This window comes from Lepisma saccharinum, chromosome 9, assembly GCF_977018435.1.
Source record: "Lepisma saccharinum chromosome 9, izLepSacc3.1, whole genome shotgun sequence".
In the NCBI taxonomy this organism is placed as follows: domain Eukaryota; kingdom Metazoa; phylum Arthropoda; class Insecta; order Zygentoma; family Lepismatidae; genus Lepisma; species Lepisma saccharinum.
Genome location: NC_139237.1, coordinates 92761165 through 92778138, shown reverse-complemented (window position 1 = coordinate 92778138; position 16974 = coordinate 92761165). Strand labels below are relative to the sequence as shown.

The 16974-nt window shown below is 38.6% G+C and overlaps 1 protein-coding gene across 2 annotated transcripts in view; it reads right to left on the bottom strand.

The window, feature by feature from the left end:
• Usp32 (Ubiquitin specific protease 32) overlaps positions 1–16974 on the bottom strand; it is an 82420-nt gene that overhangs the window by 12779 nt on the left and 52667 nt on the right. For both annotated transcript variants that reach the window (XM_083128630.1, XM_083128631.1), the window contains exons 23-24: positions 2661–2828; positions 937–1127 (exon numbers count right to left, since the gene is read on the bottom strand). In XM_083128630.1, the coding sequence (XP_082984756.1) occupies positions 937–1127; positions 2661–2828 (359 nt within the window). The remainder of the gene's footprint in view (positions 1–936; positions 1128–2660; positions 2829–16974) is intronic.

Sequence of the window (16974 nt, the reverse complement as noted above, 5' to 3'; positions counted from 1 at the left end):
TTCCAGCCAATTAGGACAAAAGGGAGAGGCTGCTGACCTCTTCAAACAGCCAGAGTAGATGCAAGGGTAAGGGGAAGTTGGGGAGTTTGTTGGTTGTCAGTTTATGGTTTATGCTTGTGACCACACCTAAAAATAACTGAACTGACTGCGAACTGACAAAGGACAGTGCCAGCTGCCAGATACTCTTGTTCTGTAGTTCAAGTGGAATCGCGTTGAGTTCATTTCCTTGGTGCGCGAAACGTTTTTCTTTCAAGACTGGTTGCTGAGTAATGTGGGGAGTGAGTGCGTGGATATATTTTTGTGAATGATATGTGCTGTGTTGTGTAGTGAACTAAATGAATGACATAATTAACGAGCAATTTACTCGGCTTACGTATCAAGATAAGCTTCAAATAGTTCTTGAATTTTTGTTTTTAGTCCACTTTGTGCACAGAGACGGATCTGAACCACCATGCACCTCCACCGGGTATTGAACCAGACTCCTTTGTTTCAAGGTGACAACGTTGCCATTATGCCAACGAGGAGGCTTCAAGCTTCAAATCGTGAAGATATGTAGGACTCACCACTCCAAAAGAAATTTACAAGGTAAGAAGTTTGTTATATATTTTATTCTCAGGTCTAGGCCTACATAAATATTTCAAGATATTTCAAAATCCCTAAAAATTAAAATCCCTCTCAACAATCAATTTTTTTGTCTATTTGAACAATGATATAGTGAGATAGCCCAGAATCTGTACCCAGTATACCATTATTATTATTGAGACATGTGTTTGGACCCCAAGTGCACAAGCAGTGAGAAAAGGCAAAGGAGTTGGCAGAGCAATTGCGTAGTGAGGAGTGTTAGGAAAGTGTGAAGGATGATGTAGTAAGCAAGAAAGTAATATTTTGAGAACAGTCCCAACACAGTACAAGATGCACTTATACGCAATTCCTTACCAGTCCTGTGCATGGTTTGGAGCAGCTGTTTCAGAGGGTGGCAATGGGGAGACTAGCCTTGCCACCTGCACCCACACAGCCTGATACAAATCCTGATGGGTGGTCATTTCTCCGCATGGAATAATCACTGGCAAGCCAAACAGACTGGGTTTCGTCTTTTGTGATGAGAGGAAATACACATCTTGTCGGATCTGAAAAGAAAAAAGAAAACTCCAATCATACGAGAATAGTGATTTAAGGAAATATTCTGAAATTCTTAGGGAGTCTAATAGAGTACCATTCTACAATTTATGGAGAGACTTTATGTTATAACATATATTTTATTTGGCATCAGATCGGATACTGGGGTGAAATCTTTACATATCTGATGAAAATCAGTCGAAATAGACAAACTTGATAAGGTATATTTTGACATATTTTACCAATTTCATGTTTTTACAACATATTACTTCAATTTTCTCGTAATAATTTCGTAATTGTCTTGCATATAATCGGTTATTTTATAATTCATACCTTTAGCACAACGGATAGTTCATATTATCGATGGCAGGATAAGGAAATTACGAACAAAGAAATTAAAGCAGATGTCTTCTTCTTCTTACCAACTAGTACAGAACAAACATACCCCCCTTCTTTATATTTGAGCTGCCAATTATGCTTTACTTTCCACAAAGGTGTAAATCTGACATAATAGCAAATAACATTTTGGATAATTGCAGTGAACCTCACAATATATTGTCAGTATTTTCCCACTACATTATATGGTTAAAGAGATTCTGACTTTATTTAATACCCCACCCCCATGTTAGTTGATCTTTCCTGGAAGATACTCATCCCGTATAATGAGACATTCGAAAGTACTGTTGTGAATATCTTTGGCTTTACTGGGGATACTTCTGAATTTTTCTGACATTTTTAATTCTTCATGACATATTTTTCCATTTTTATAACATAATTACATACATATTTTAAAGTTTTATGGGACATAAAGTCCCGGGCCCTGTTGATAACTGTACTGATATGAAAAACATTATTTCAAGCCCTGTAGACAGATAGATTCACCTCCTCAATAATTATATTTAACCATTTAGCTGTAATTAGTTTTAACTTAGGTTGGATTGGGAAACTATTTAACATGTTCTCTGCCACATTAGCCATAATGACCGAAACTGGCACACATTAGTCATGATGACCAAAACATGTGGCTTGACTTTGGTTTTCCTAGCATGCCGTCGGTCAGGAGTATAACAATGATGTGACAAGGCATGGGGAGTCGAGGGAACATAAAAATGTTTTGGCTGTTCTATTTTTTACAGGAAAAAAAGCAAAATTTGCAAATTTTCAAAATCAGTCCAATAACCACTTTGGCGCAGGAGAAAAGAATTGGTGAAACAAGCCTGGCAGAGAGCATGTTAAATACAAAAGAACAGTATACATTTTGACAAGTATCTTTTCTGCTCATATAGGCAAATTTGGACTGGGCCTATAGCTTAAAATGGAATCTTAACTACCGTGTGTCTCTCCCAGGTACCAAACCCAGGGCTCGTTGATTAAAAGGCAACACCCCTAGCAATTATGCTATTGTGGAGGACCAATAGTGTAAAGGACCTTTGCATCATGTATAAATATTGCATCCACAAAATTATTGGAAACCTTTTTTTCTTTTTTTGTCCCATAATACTACATAAAGTGAACCTTAACAAGTTCACACTGAAATGACTCACCATTTTCCTATGGAAAGCTACGATGAAGCCCTGATGACTGTCCCCGCTAACAGAGACATTGCTGCTTAAGCTGCTACTCAAGGCTGCTGTGCTGTGGCTGGTACTGCTTGCGTTGCTTGGATGCCGACAATGCACAACTTCCTCTGCAGAGTTTGATGGGACTGACGTCTACAATGAAACAAACATTAAAACTACATTTCATGAACATGCAATTTACTGGAATAGTTTTAGAACCACTGAATCGTTTAGACTAACATGTGTATCATTGATTGATTGCTTGAGTTGGTGTCTAAGTCCACTTTATGCACCACAGTAAGGCTATCAGGACTGGACCTACAGTTTAAAGTGGGATTCGAGCCACTATGTGCCTTCACCGGGTATCAAACCCAGGACCTCTTAATTACAAGGCGACGACTCTACCACTGCACCATCAGGAAGACCGCAGATGTGTATTAGGTAACACCCAGCACAGAAGATGGGTACACGTGTTCAGTGCAGACTTTTCCAGTTGTTATAACATCATTTTCTTCCTACATGATAAGAAATTGATAATTCTTGGCACCCATGTAAAGAAAAATTCAAATTCATCACTGTTTTGTGTTCAACACTGTTTCCTTCTCTCCAATTCATGAATTTAGCTTTTCCAGGAGCAATCCCCTGTTGTTTGTCAGTTACACGAATGCAAAGGATGGAGCTAGTTTCTTCTTCTCAATATACATAATTTTTATAGGGAATAGTTTGGGCCTCTTACAAGAGAATCACCCTGTAGAATGGTAAGTTAAATCCATAGTGGTGCACTACTTTTGTTAAAAATACACACAGCCACTGTACTTAATTATGACATACTGAAACCAGCACCCTCTAGTGCTCATTTCTCAACCTATGGGGCACGACCCATTGCCGAGTCCTGAAAGGGCATTTGGTGGGTCGCGAAACCGGGCTCGAAAATGTATTTACTGTCGTCTTAAAAACCTCTTACATTTAAATTACTAAGATATATTGTTTTAACAATTTAAATTCAACCCATGTTGTTCATAGTCTAAACTCTACATTTCTGTTATTCGAGCTCTTCTATTGTAATTTACCGGCTACTCACTGATGTTTAACTTAAGGGAATCGGATATCTGTCTTTTTTTTTTTTTTTGGTCACAGCAATAAGTTGTCTCATGCATGTCGACTTAAGGTGTCGCTTGATATTTCCGATCGCCTGTGTGTGTGTATGTGGTCACCGAGAGGTGTCAACTGTCATCATTTCACATTGCTCTCGAGACTGCTTGGATTGCAAAGCTAACCAAATGCCTGTGAACAAATGGATTGCAGAAGTTTTAAAAGTTCACTGGATTCTTTTTTTCACAGTTAGTCTTTCCAATTACGTGTTTACTTTTCTTGAATGAAGTGTGTGAAATTTGTTTAAGCAAGTGTAAAAGAGGGCTTCTTAAAGTACTCGGTGTTAGCAAAAATATGATTGTAAACTGGGCGCACACCCCTACAAGTAATTCTGCCAGCGCCCATGCTTATGGGTCCCATGAAGTGTAATATCCTTCAAGGTGGGTCCCGGACTGAAAAAGTTTTGAGAACCACTGCTCTACTTACAAAGGTGTCATACAGGAAGGAAATAAAGCAGCTCAGTCTCTATACAGGAGAGATGACCTTCGAGGACACCCAAAAGTCAATGTCAACCACACTTCCACATAGTATATCCCAGTAATTGTAATGCCAATGAGGCTGTGATGCCTGGACTCACAGCCGGTATAATTCTCTCTCGGCTTGTGTTGTGTCATCCGAGTTGTTCATGATTGTCATTTCATCCCATCATCACGATTAGCCAAAAAGTGGCAGAAATGAAACACTAAATAAACTAAATCTATAAAAATCAATGCAGGGGAGCACCTACCTGTCACTTAATGCACATTTTCTCCTTATGTTCCTGAAGTATTGAGAACACCTACACGAGACTACAGTATTGCATGGAACTCGCTCACTCATACTTGTTTGAGCAGGGTAGCTACGATTTTTTGATTATGAAATTCCCTGACTTTTCCAGGTTTTCCAGACCAGAAATAATTTTTTTCCAGACATGTTTGTCGTCATGATATTTGCTTTTGAACCTCATGTTTTTCAATTAAATATGCAGGCACGTTAATTATTATGAATATGAATATACACAGTTATTAGCTGAAAATTTACCGAGTGATTAATATAATGCTATTCAATAAAAAAATAAATAACTATTGTACTTCCCAATTTTCAGTCATTACAATTTAAGTGGTGTAAAAAAATCAATAAAAAAATGTGGCATTTATCAAAGCTTTACAATGTAACCTGTATACAACCTCAATTAGCCTACATCAATACAAATGAGAAACAACAGAAAATTAGGTCAGGTACATTTAGAAAATATGCAATAAGTTTAATGATTATATTTTTTAATTTATTGAAAATAGTAGGCTACATATATTATGGAAATTCAGAACTTGAATGGGGCCGGTGACCAACCATACACCTAAAAAAATATATACGCGGGCCATACTTTGGAATCAAATATCTCCATTATTTGAGTTTTCCACATGCTGGAACCAATTTTATATTACAGAAAACATCGAAATCTGTCTTCTAAAAGGTAACAGTTCCGAATGTTTTATGATTATTTTTTTTCACATTTTCCTAGCAGGAAAACTAATTATCATAGAATTTTGGCAATCATTGTGACACGAAATTTGAACCTTCCTTAAAATCATGAGCACTATTTGGATTCGAAAAAGTTTTATGTTGAAAAAAAAACCTTCAAAATGACCTTAAAATAATCCAATAGCGCAACAACCCAATATCGGGCCAAGGCTTACCTACCGACTGCGGGCCTCCCTCCCACGCGAGCCACCAAGGGGGCGTGGAGATCTGCAGCCAGACTAGGGGGACGGGTGGTCAGCCCAACCGACCCCCAGCCGTTGTAGTACTTCGCGACCGGATTACGCTCACTCACTCGGAGCTCCCCAATTTCCTCACGATAGTGGGTTGCCACTGGCCCTATACGTAGGCCGAATAAATTCCGACCAGAGCTGGATTGGAACCTACGCCATCCCATAGCAAACGATCTCAAGACGAGAGAAAGCCTAACCCGCTCGGCTACGGAGGAGGACTCAAAATGACCTTACTCAATCATAAACGCTTCCCACGGACAAGGTATTCTCCGGTTGACAAGCTACAGTAAGTATCATAAACTAGTGGGAATGAATGTAGAAATAAATCGGAACCTTAGTAGAGTGCATTCAGGGTCTTTATTTTAATTCTAAGACAACCAAACCTGACATTCCTAACCTAACCACAAAAGCATATATTAACAAAATCTTAAGTAATCGCTAAAACTCTGCAGTATGTGTTAACAGACATACATCAAAATCGAACCATGTAAAAGTTGCATTTGTAGCATGATGAAATCGTAATAAAACAAAAGGAACTTGGGCTCATTTTCACCACTTTTCAGCATAATTTCATTCTACATGCGAACAATACGTAAAATTACTATCGGCATGAAACCAACATTCCTAACCTAACACCGACGTGTGACCAGTGTACGTATATTCGAATATTGACGTCACTGATACTGCATAAAATCACTAATTTCTCGGGTGTAACACATCTCTGCAATGTAAAAACTACGACAACGAGCAAATGAACTAGTTCATCAGGTTGCTTCTGAACGGGTCGCAAACGAAGGACTCAAATTCACAGAACGGGTTCAAGGGGGAACGAAGTAGTGAGTCCCTTTGTTTTTACTCGGCGTCCGCACCCATCCAGTGTGACGTCAACCACAGCCAGTTACGTGAAATTCTGCTCTTCAAGCTTTATTGCAGATCCAAAACCAATGAACTGTCCAAACACCAACCTGCTCCGCTTCACGTATCAAAAGAGAATGGGTTCCAAACGGGTGTGTTCTTGAAGAAAGAAAATTTCCTCACTACACACAAAGCTAAAGCAACATTTTTTTCCGCAAGAAATTCTGAGGATGGCTGGTGCGTAGGTTTCGTCTTGAGTAGCTTGTTCTCTAAGGAAAAATCTCACGCCTCTCCAAATTCCGGTCTTGAACAGGTTCACAAGAACGAGTCGCAAAATGAACTGATCCAAGAACCTAGATCCGAGAGTGAATAAATATAGAATTGAAATGCGAAGAAACCATAACTCTGTACGTAACAGACTAGAAGTCATAATGATGAGAGGAACAAGTTTCTGAACTGAATCTTTTGGGGGGACTGGAATCACAAGAACCGAATTCGGAAGTGGAAATGAACCGTTCGTTCATTTTGTAACTGGTTCTCCTGCAACTCCAAAATGCACGTAAATTCCAGAAAATAAGCTAAATTCCCTGACTTTTCCCTGACCAACCAAATTCCCTGACTTTTCCCTGTTTTCCAGGTTTTCCAGTCGCGTAGCAACCCTGTTTGAGTCTCCCAGGCTCGAGGATTTACAACGGAAAATCATTTTAATGGAACAAAACTCATAGACACACACGTAAAATATCCATACTGGCACGTTCCGCCTTCATCTGTTTCATTTTCACACATCACTGTATTGGTAAGATAGACTGAACTACAGTTTAACATGGAGATGATGACTATGTTTACTTAAGTTTCTATTTCACTGCATCTTTCACCTCATGATCCATAGTCGAGGGCCCACCACCACAGAAAAATTATGAACATACATGTACTACTGGTTTTAGAGCATATACCACTCATTTTGCCTGTTCAAGCATTATTCGCTCAAGCAAAGCTCTCAATTCCACATATTACAATGGTGTGTTTTACTCACTATCAATTCAAATAAAAAATATATAAATAACTTACGTGAGTGAGTAGGAATGTTTCAAAACAACGTTTCGGAAGTCTGTACTACTTCCTTCATCAGGTAATAAAATAAAAAAGTTTAGGTGCCAAACATGGTACCGCATTGTTAAATCGTAAGTTGAGGATTCAGGTTGAGGATAGAAAAGGTAAAAAACTTACGGTGACATCATAAAAACTCTGATGGAAGTCTTCGCTGGTTAAAAATTCCCTATGTTAAAAACAAAAAATACAACTAAAACAAAAATCGAAGACCTATTACAGTCCCCTAGTGACTTCCGTCAGTGTTGGGTAGAACACATGGACTGAAAGCACTCCTATCCTGCGTGGAAGGTGAAATTTCCCCTCCAGCGTTCCCCTCTTACGATCGTATACGTCACCATTCCAAGGTGAACTTCCTCTCTTCTTCGACAGCCTTCACAACCTCGGGAGTGACATGGAAACCCATTTAAGTGTGTGTATTTACCACTTTATCCCACTTTTTAAGAAAAGCGATCCACCCTTCCTCCAGATTATCATCATCTCTGTTAAGCTTATTCCTTTTTCCTGTGCATATAAATGCAGCTTCATAAACGTTCCCGTTTAATTTATTCTCCTCTTTCCTAATTATTTCCCTTTTTATAATCCTATGTCCGCTCATTATGATACGTTCAGATAGGCCTGTTTTAAGTACCCCTTCCTTAATATCTTTATCGTGTTCATCCCATCTAGTGCGCAGTCTGCCCTACATATTCATTCCTGCATTCACATTCGATTCAGTATACCCTTTTTTCTTCTTCCAGGTTATCCTTGTTCCACCCCCCCAACCCCCTTTTATGTACCTGATAGTCACTAGGGGACTGTAATGGGTCTTCGATTTTTATTTGTTGTGGTTTTTGTTTTTAACATAGGGAATTTTTAACCAGCGAAGACTTTCATGCTGTCACCGTAAGTTTTTTACCTTTTCTATCCTCAACCTGAATCCTCAACTTACAATTTAACAGCGCGGTACCATGTTTGGCACCTAAAGTTCTTATTTTATTACCTGATGAAGGAAGTAGTACAAACTTCCGAAACGTCATTCTGAAACATTCCTACTCAGTCACGAAGTTATTTATATATTTTTATTTGAATTTCTCAATTCCACTCTAGCATCATCTGTGCAAACTATTTGGCACTCAAGCAAAATGCTCTTCCTCCAGCACTGTAACGCAGACACTTTTGTAATTGTGTCAGTGCTCATGTTCATTAATGGTCACTGTTCTAGCCTCAAGTAATGACTTAAGTTTCATTTTATTATTTTTTTAACCTTGGATTTACTTTCATAATCTGAATTTGTCTGTTATTTTTAGTTAGTTCCTTTCTACTTTTCTAGGTTAATTACGATGATGTCAAAAATGAACTGATAAATGGACAACAGAACAAGTATAAACATCAATATTTTCTCCATTCTCTTGCCTGAACCAGAAACAACACAGACAAAATCACAACACTCAACATCCTGCGCATTTCCCACCCACATTGCACAAGAAGAGTAAAAACCAGGAAAACAGGTTGAAAGAAGTGGGTACAATGATGTTTGGACTGCCAGCTACATCATGGCTGACATCAATGCTGTGTGCACTGCTACCAGGTACAAACGAGCTACCATTCAGTGCAGAAGACAGAAAAAAAAAAATATATCAATGTGGATGATGCACACTTCCTTTGCGTATCATGCCGAAGGCATGACTTGAATCCGGGCCCCGGGGCGCCATAGTCCGATAGTCTAATCATTTCATAAAAAGGGTACGAGTATGAAAGAAGCTGGAAAGAGCTTCTTTCAAGCAAATGCCACCTGCGATCTTCAGCGGAGGTAAAAATCCACTGATACGAATTCTTCCGGAATCGCAGGAAAGATACTGCAAACACAGCTTTACGCTGAAAGCACCGTTATTGAGAGACGCATTCTCTCAACGACCGAAGTTCGAATTTTGTTTAAATAGCTCGGGAGAATATTTCTACAAACAGTCGGTATCTGAAATCTATCACGTGCACAGTCGGTGCCTCGGAATTATACAAGTTGTTGAACTAAGAAAGTTATGGGGTGAATAGTTGTGGCCTCCAACTTAGTCGGATTACCGAACATTACAAAAGAAGTTACAGCTAGAAGTAGTACTCTATCGGAAAGGAGCTTTATTTCAGGAGAGTTCATCAGAGTTTCATCAACGAACCAGCGAGTTGATCGTCACTTCGAGATCTACAGGTAACGAATGTTCCTAAAATCCTTGTCTATCATTCTCTCACACCCCTGCCAGACCAGGCAATTGTAGTGTTTAAAGTTAATCGTGAGTGTAGTTCTTATTTCACGGGCCTAGAGCCGCTTGCTTGGTTAAGTGTAGACGTAACTCTTCAGAGCTATACCCCCCTTTACGATACACCTCTCGCAGCCAATTAACTTCAAATATCAGGCTTCACATAGCCTATCAACGATCCCGAAAGATAAACAAACTCTTGTTTGTATGCTTGTTAGAAGGTACCAGGACAGCACCTGAACTAAACCAATGTGGCAATTTCATTTATGATGGGTTCATAACAATTAACACATTCCCACCCATAAACGACCATGGTTGATTTAAGTATGTTCTTGTATTTGACCATAAACGACTAAGGCTGTTTAGCTGCAGTGTTGTTTTCATCATGTTTTTTTGGCATTTTCTCCCCATATGTTGATTGGCAAACAAAAAGGGGTGCACCATGTGACTTTGGAGGGGAAGAGGTACGATGCAGTACCAGAGAGAATGTTCAGGGTACCAAATTACCGAGGACTTCAGGGGTCTGATCCTTGGAGGACCCTTGGGGGTCAGAGGTAGGAGACACCACCAGGAACCCTCGAAGACGTTGGCACAGGGCTTAAAAAGGCAATCAAAAAGGACCATTTGCAGTCACCAGGGTGTCATTTTGAAAAACTCGAGAATTCAAGATGGCAGCCACATTTTTTTTTTAGTTTGTTTGGATTCAGAAAATGCCTGGCCTGGCCGTTTAAATGCCCCTCCCAGAGCTGGATGTGAATATGTTAAACACACATATTATCTCACCAATGCCAAAACCACGAATGTGCTAAATGTTACTTTTGAGATAAAAGCATTTTAACATCCAGGTCCCGAAAAAAAAAGAAAAAAGTTTTTGCATTTGGATAAATGTTGTCATCGGTGAAATATGTACTCGTACCTACTTGTGGCTGTTTATAAGGTCATATAAGTTAGCATAGGAATCTATAGACAAAAAGTAGTCAGAAACTACACTAGGTTTGTGGTTTTGGTGAGACATCTGCAGAACTTTAATCAGGGTGGCTACAAACAAGCAGAAATGAAATTCCCTGACTTTTCCAGGTTTTCCAGGACAAAATTTACATTTTTCCCTGACAATTACAAACTAAACTAAATCGATGTTTTTGCAAATGGATATAATAAACTCATACAGATCCAGATATGGTTTTGTTAAGTACAAATATTATCTTTTATGAAAATGACTTAATTTCTCTATTCTCTATGTTTTTAATTCAAACTGCAAAATAGTGAATTTGGAAAATTATTACAATGCACAAGCTAGGGAAGGATTACGGAATTTTGTCATGCGCAGTAAGTTTAAAATAAAATACTTGATTATTTTTAAAGTTACGACTAAATGAGATAAGAGTGAAGAGTGATTGATTAAGAAATACAATTTGTAATTTATCAGTCTCCTTATACATTCTGGGTATTATATGTTGATATTTCCACTGAGGTTTGGAACCCTCTGCTTGCAAGAACCATGAGTGCGGACTCATTTTTCGATGCATAAAGCTACTTCTCTCTTCTCTGTAAAGCAAACAACTTAACTCTTGCATTTAAGTGAAACAATTGAATCGAACAAAATAAAGTATCATATTTCCTTACATTATCAATGGGATTTCTGCTTCAGTACAGTATATACAAGTGAAGTACTGTGAAACTGACAACATACAGTTATACCATTAATGCCGACGAAAAGGATATGTACGTAGGTATCAGAAATTTAACGCAAGGAATTTATAGAATTGCGTTGTATAGGTACCTGATTTAGCTAACCACACATTAAAACAGGAACACTCTAATAATAAAAGCTTCTGAAAGATCACATACGAGGGGCATCCTGAAAAAGCTCCAATGGTGCCTATACGCAGCACTAGTGGTCGGAGAGCGACACACACACACATGCAGGCAGAAAGAAGTGGCATGTAGCTGTAATCTGGTACAGTTGCAATGCAGTCGTTTTAGGACAGTTCTAGGTTAAAAATTGCAGCTCTCATACAGTCTCCCACCGACTGCGATGTAGCCTACATTGCACGCTCAGAATTTGGCACAGACAGAGCCACCAGCAATCGTGTGAGGTGTGCAGACCGGACGTCGTGAGTGATAGTATGGTCAGACGATGTTGCAGACAATTCACGGAAGGCCAATCGAATGTGCACAACCCCATACAGCTGAGCACACACGGGCCCTTTGCATCACTTCAGGTGAGAGATCTTGGACCACTCCCTGAACAGCCCTGGCCTTGAATGTACCGACTTTCATCTCTTTGCTTAACTGAAGAAGTTTCTGGCAGGGAAATGATTTGTCAGCTACACTGCGGTAGAGATAGTTCCAGTCTTTGCTGTCAGACACACATGCCATGGGCATACAAAATTTAGTGCCATGCTACGACAAATGCCAGAACAACGGTGGTGATTATGCCGAAAATTAGGTTAGGACTCACTGTTACTAATGTAATAAATTACAACTGATATTCTTGTTTTATTTATGCCTAATCGGTAGGGACCTTGATATTTTGTTATTTTTTTACAAATTGGTGTATTTTCTTATTTTTTATTTTTTACTATACGGTGTTATTTTCCCCAAAATTCACATTTTCATTTTAGCGCATTTTCTGGCAAATATCTGCAATTACACCTTCATGGTGTTTTTAAAGTACTGTTTCAAATTGTAAGTCACATGGCTTACGCCTCTTCGTGAGAGTTTGATATCTTGAAAGTTATTTTCCATATCCCTTTTTTTAATTTTAAGGTAAGGATTTTAGATAATGGAATTTTCGCCGTATATACTGAAGGGTGTATAATGGCCATAAGTGGCGACACACCCAAAATTAAAATCAATCAATCTCACGTGACAGATACCGATATATTATGGCACCAAAAATTGGCATTATCTTTTTTTGACTTGTTACTGTTACGTTTCCCAAAATTCGCGTTTTTGTTTTAGAACATTTATCTGCCAAATATACCGAAACTTAATACTCCATTGTGCATTTAAACTATTATTTTAAATTGTAGGTCACATGGTCTACGTCTTTTCGTGACAGTTTGATATGTTGGAACAGATTTTTGAGGAAATAAAAGGAAAGTGCTCCCCTGCACTTTTCCATGAAGGTGTATAGGGTTGTGGAGTTAGGGCCCCACACTTTCTTGATCAAGGCTGAAGGTGGGGGTGATGTGATCAGCACCATGCTCCTGGCTACCTTTATCCCTCAAAGTTTTCTCAAGGTACCAGCTTCATATGATGCTGGGTGGGCGCCGGAGCAGTTTGAATAGGTGGAAAAGTATCCGGTTCTTCCCCGCAGGGGATCGACCCTGGGTCTCTCGCATAGTAGTTAGACGCCCTAACGACTGAGCTCCACTATTACTTGCTCGACAAATGCCGATGGTGCGCAGTTAGCTTGGTAATTCAAAACATATCTCGTGTGACAAATACGAAGATGTGGCTCCCGTGTGACGGTAGATACGCACTCGATCTCCTGTTAGAACCCTGCCACTTTGCTCTGTGATGGAAATGGTTTTGATACAAGTTCAAAAAATCGTGGGAAATACATGATTTAATGTGGCTGTCGGAATTATTCCATGTACGTATAACTCTATAGTTTACTCTTGAGTAAAATGTTGGAAAACTTGCACGTTCTATGTACACAAACATGGCCTAGAAAAGACAAGAATGTTGGATTTCATGGAATTTTTCGTTGTTTTAGGACATTTCTTTAAAAAAATCGCTAAAACGCCAACAATTCGCATTTTATGCCAAATTCGCATTATTTCGATATTTCGAACGGGCGAAAAATGTGTCCAGACATCACTGCACATTCATAAACATAACTTCACAGCAATTACCATTTTTCACGGTTTTGACGTTTGCAAAAAATCAATGTCCCTACTAATTGGAAATTACTTTCTGGCCACTCTTCGTATAAATCAGTAGATGGAAAGTGAAAATTTAGCAGGGCTGGCAGAGAAGAGTCAAATCTTGAAGAAAGTGATTTGCCTTTATGATTGAACGATTCGAGTAAATATGATATTAAAATATTTAAGTATTTATTATTAGTATTTTGTTTCATAATACTGGACATTAACCTTACTCAGTGAGAGATTAATGACCATCTCTCACGAGTTTAAACAGACAGGACAGAGAGTGGCGTTAAATTCATTGCAATAATAGTATTGCAGTAAATTTGAGGTTGGGAGCATGCATGCACTGGCCAATTTTTATAACGTTCACAAATGCAGATTTATGTTTCACTTTTTCGTGATAGTATTCAATATATATCCCATTTGGTTGGATTCTTCTTCATATCTAAGAATAGAGCAATGTCATTGTAAACGTATGTTAACTTGTGCAAAACCAGTAATACGTCAGGATGATGAAAGAAAATCTTCGTAAGCACTGCTACATTAAATAAGGCGAAGTGAGCCAGAAGAGAAATAAAATTCCAGCAGCATATTTGCAGTCTTAAGCTCTTCTTGTTTATGCATGCGATTTTTGTTGGATGTTGCAGTCCATGCAATTTCTGTCGCATGTTGTAGTGAGATACTTTGTCGGGTGGCGATATTCGACAAAAATCGTATGTATCAATGGAACCTATTTGTTTCCATGTTCCTTCAGTTTGCCCAACAAAATGCCTTACTACGACGTCCGACAACTATGGGACGGCCCCACCCGTTCGTATCCCCTCCATCTGTTGACAAGTTCCCTTACTACTCCTATACGGACAAGAAAAAATGATAATTCATTGCATTTTCCACGTAATATTAAAAGGCTTAACCTTTACTCCCCCGATGATACCATATGGTATCATCAGAGTAAGGTCGTACTGGCCCGATGATACCATATGACATCATGGTGCTTTTTGGACCTTCATACTCTTATGTTTGGGTGGAATCTCTGACACAGGTCTGGAGTAAGCCTGGGAAATTCATATTAATGACCAACCTCCCCCCTCTCCGCAACATATCCATGCCACATTTCCGAACAGAGTTTCACATTTTAATTGATTGATTGATTTAGTTTATTTTACTTCGCGTCTTGTGCCTCGTGGCTAATTTGCGAAGATGGGGATGAGTGATGAAATGATGAAATGGATGAAAATGGACATTCACAAACAACCATACCCGACCGGGATTCGAACCCGGGACCCTTGGCGTCGCAGCGCGATGTGCTAACCACTCGGCCACAGGGTCGGGCAACACACACACACATTTTGGCTCATTATTCAACTTGCATGGCACCCAGGAATATGAAATATGTTTCAATCTCTTTGGAAACGTCCATTCTTTGAAGAGAATACTAAGGTTTGCGCCCTCTTCCCAAAATAGCGGGAGAAGAGAGGGCAAATTCCAGATTTATTTTTTTTGAAATTTGGTGGTCGTGCCCCCAAACACCCCTTCCTCAGTTCGGCGTTCTGAATTGTACACAGTTGCATGCTATGATATTTTAGGTGCAAAACAAAACTTATCCGAAGTAGATTGCTCTCATAGTGCGCGAGTTATAACAAATTTCCTCCAAAAATCCAAATTACCTATTTTTCGTAAAAAATAATAATCACATTTTGGCTTATTATTCAACTTATATGGCACCCAAGAACATGAAACATGTTTCATTCTCTTGAAAAATGTCCATTCTTTGAAAGGAATACTAAATTTCGCGCCTTCTTAACAAATAGCGGGAGAAGAACTGGGAAACTCCAGATTTTTATTGTTTTTTCATTGAAATTCGGGGGTCGCACCCCCAAAAAACCCCTTCCTCGGTTCGGCGTTCTGAATTGTACACAGTTGCATGCTCTGATGTTTTAGCTGGAAAACAAAACTTATCCGAAGTAGATTGCTCCCATAGTGCCCGAGTTATAAACAATTTTCTGAGCAATATGCAAATTACCTATTTTTCGTAAAAAACAGTTTCACATTTTGGCTTATTTTCAAAACAAAAGTTATCCGAAGTAGATTGCTCCCATAGTACCCGAGTTATAACAATTTTCCAGCAAAGAGTGTTCGAATTTAAAATTCCCGCCGAGAACCCCGGGCTAGAGAAATTTCTCTCTCTCTTCCCCCTCCTGCCATCACTGGTTTCTGGCGCCGTGGTTGTGTTGCGTATAAAAGGGGCCTAAAAGTTGAGGCCGAAATTTACGAACGAGATTTCCTGTTCCCGTACAGAGTTCCATAACGATATCTTAAAAAAAAAAAAAAAAAAAAAAAAGGACGAAATTCCCTGACATTTCCCTGACTTTTTTTGACACCTCAAATTCCCTGACTTTTCCCGGTTTTCCAGGTTTTCCAGGTCTGTCGCCACCCTGTTTAATGCTCTTTTTTGTTCTTACTCTGCTCCTAATTCTCAACAGGATAACAGAATGCTCTATCTTGCATTTTGGATAATAATAATAATATATATATATATATATATATTAGATAAAGATGAAATTTAAAAAGTTGCACTCAGTTCATGGGGGGGGGGGGGTGTGTGGAATGCTGAGATAAAAATATCTATATCACAAAACCATGAAAACAAATAACTATGAATAAACACATTTTTAAAAAACAAAAACATTTTGAACAATGCATATTACTTTTGTATTCCTCCTTAGATAAAAAATAGATTTTTAAGACACATGTACATAAATTATTGAAGGAACAAGGTATAGTACATTTTTTAAAAACCTTATCAAATTGAATAATTTTTTAGTATCAAGAGTACTTACTGCTTCTATTAACAAACACGAAGGCACTAAAGAAAAAAATATCCTCTACAGATGAAAAAGAAACAGGATACAGAACAGAGAGAGAGAGAAGCCAAACGTAAAGAGAAGCATTGTATTTAGAATAAAAAATATAGAAGCATGCAAAAAGTTTAAAGGATTCCATTACAAAGAAACTGACAAATGTACAGCTTCATATACATTGATGTCAGCAATTGCATAACCTACATAACTACTGTGCAAGTTCAGAAGAGATTTTTAAGCTAAGCAGTATTTCCATTACCGTTTGGTGTTAAAATTAACAAATCAGCTACTAAGAAAATAATATCAGATGTATTGCAAACAAACAAATTCTTAGCTTCGTAACCCAATTTTCACAGCAGGAACAATATAACGTGAAACATCACTAGCATTTGGTCAACACACAATAAACGAGGTGTCACCAATGAATAATTACTTAGATATATTTCTCATGACTTCATCCAATA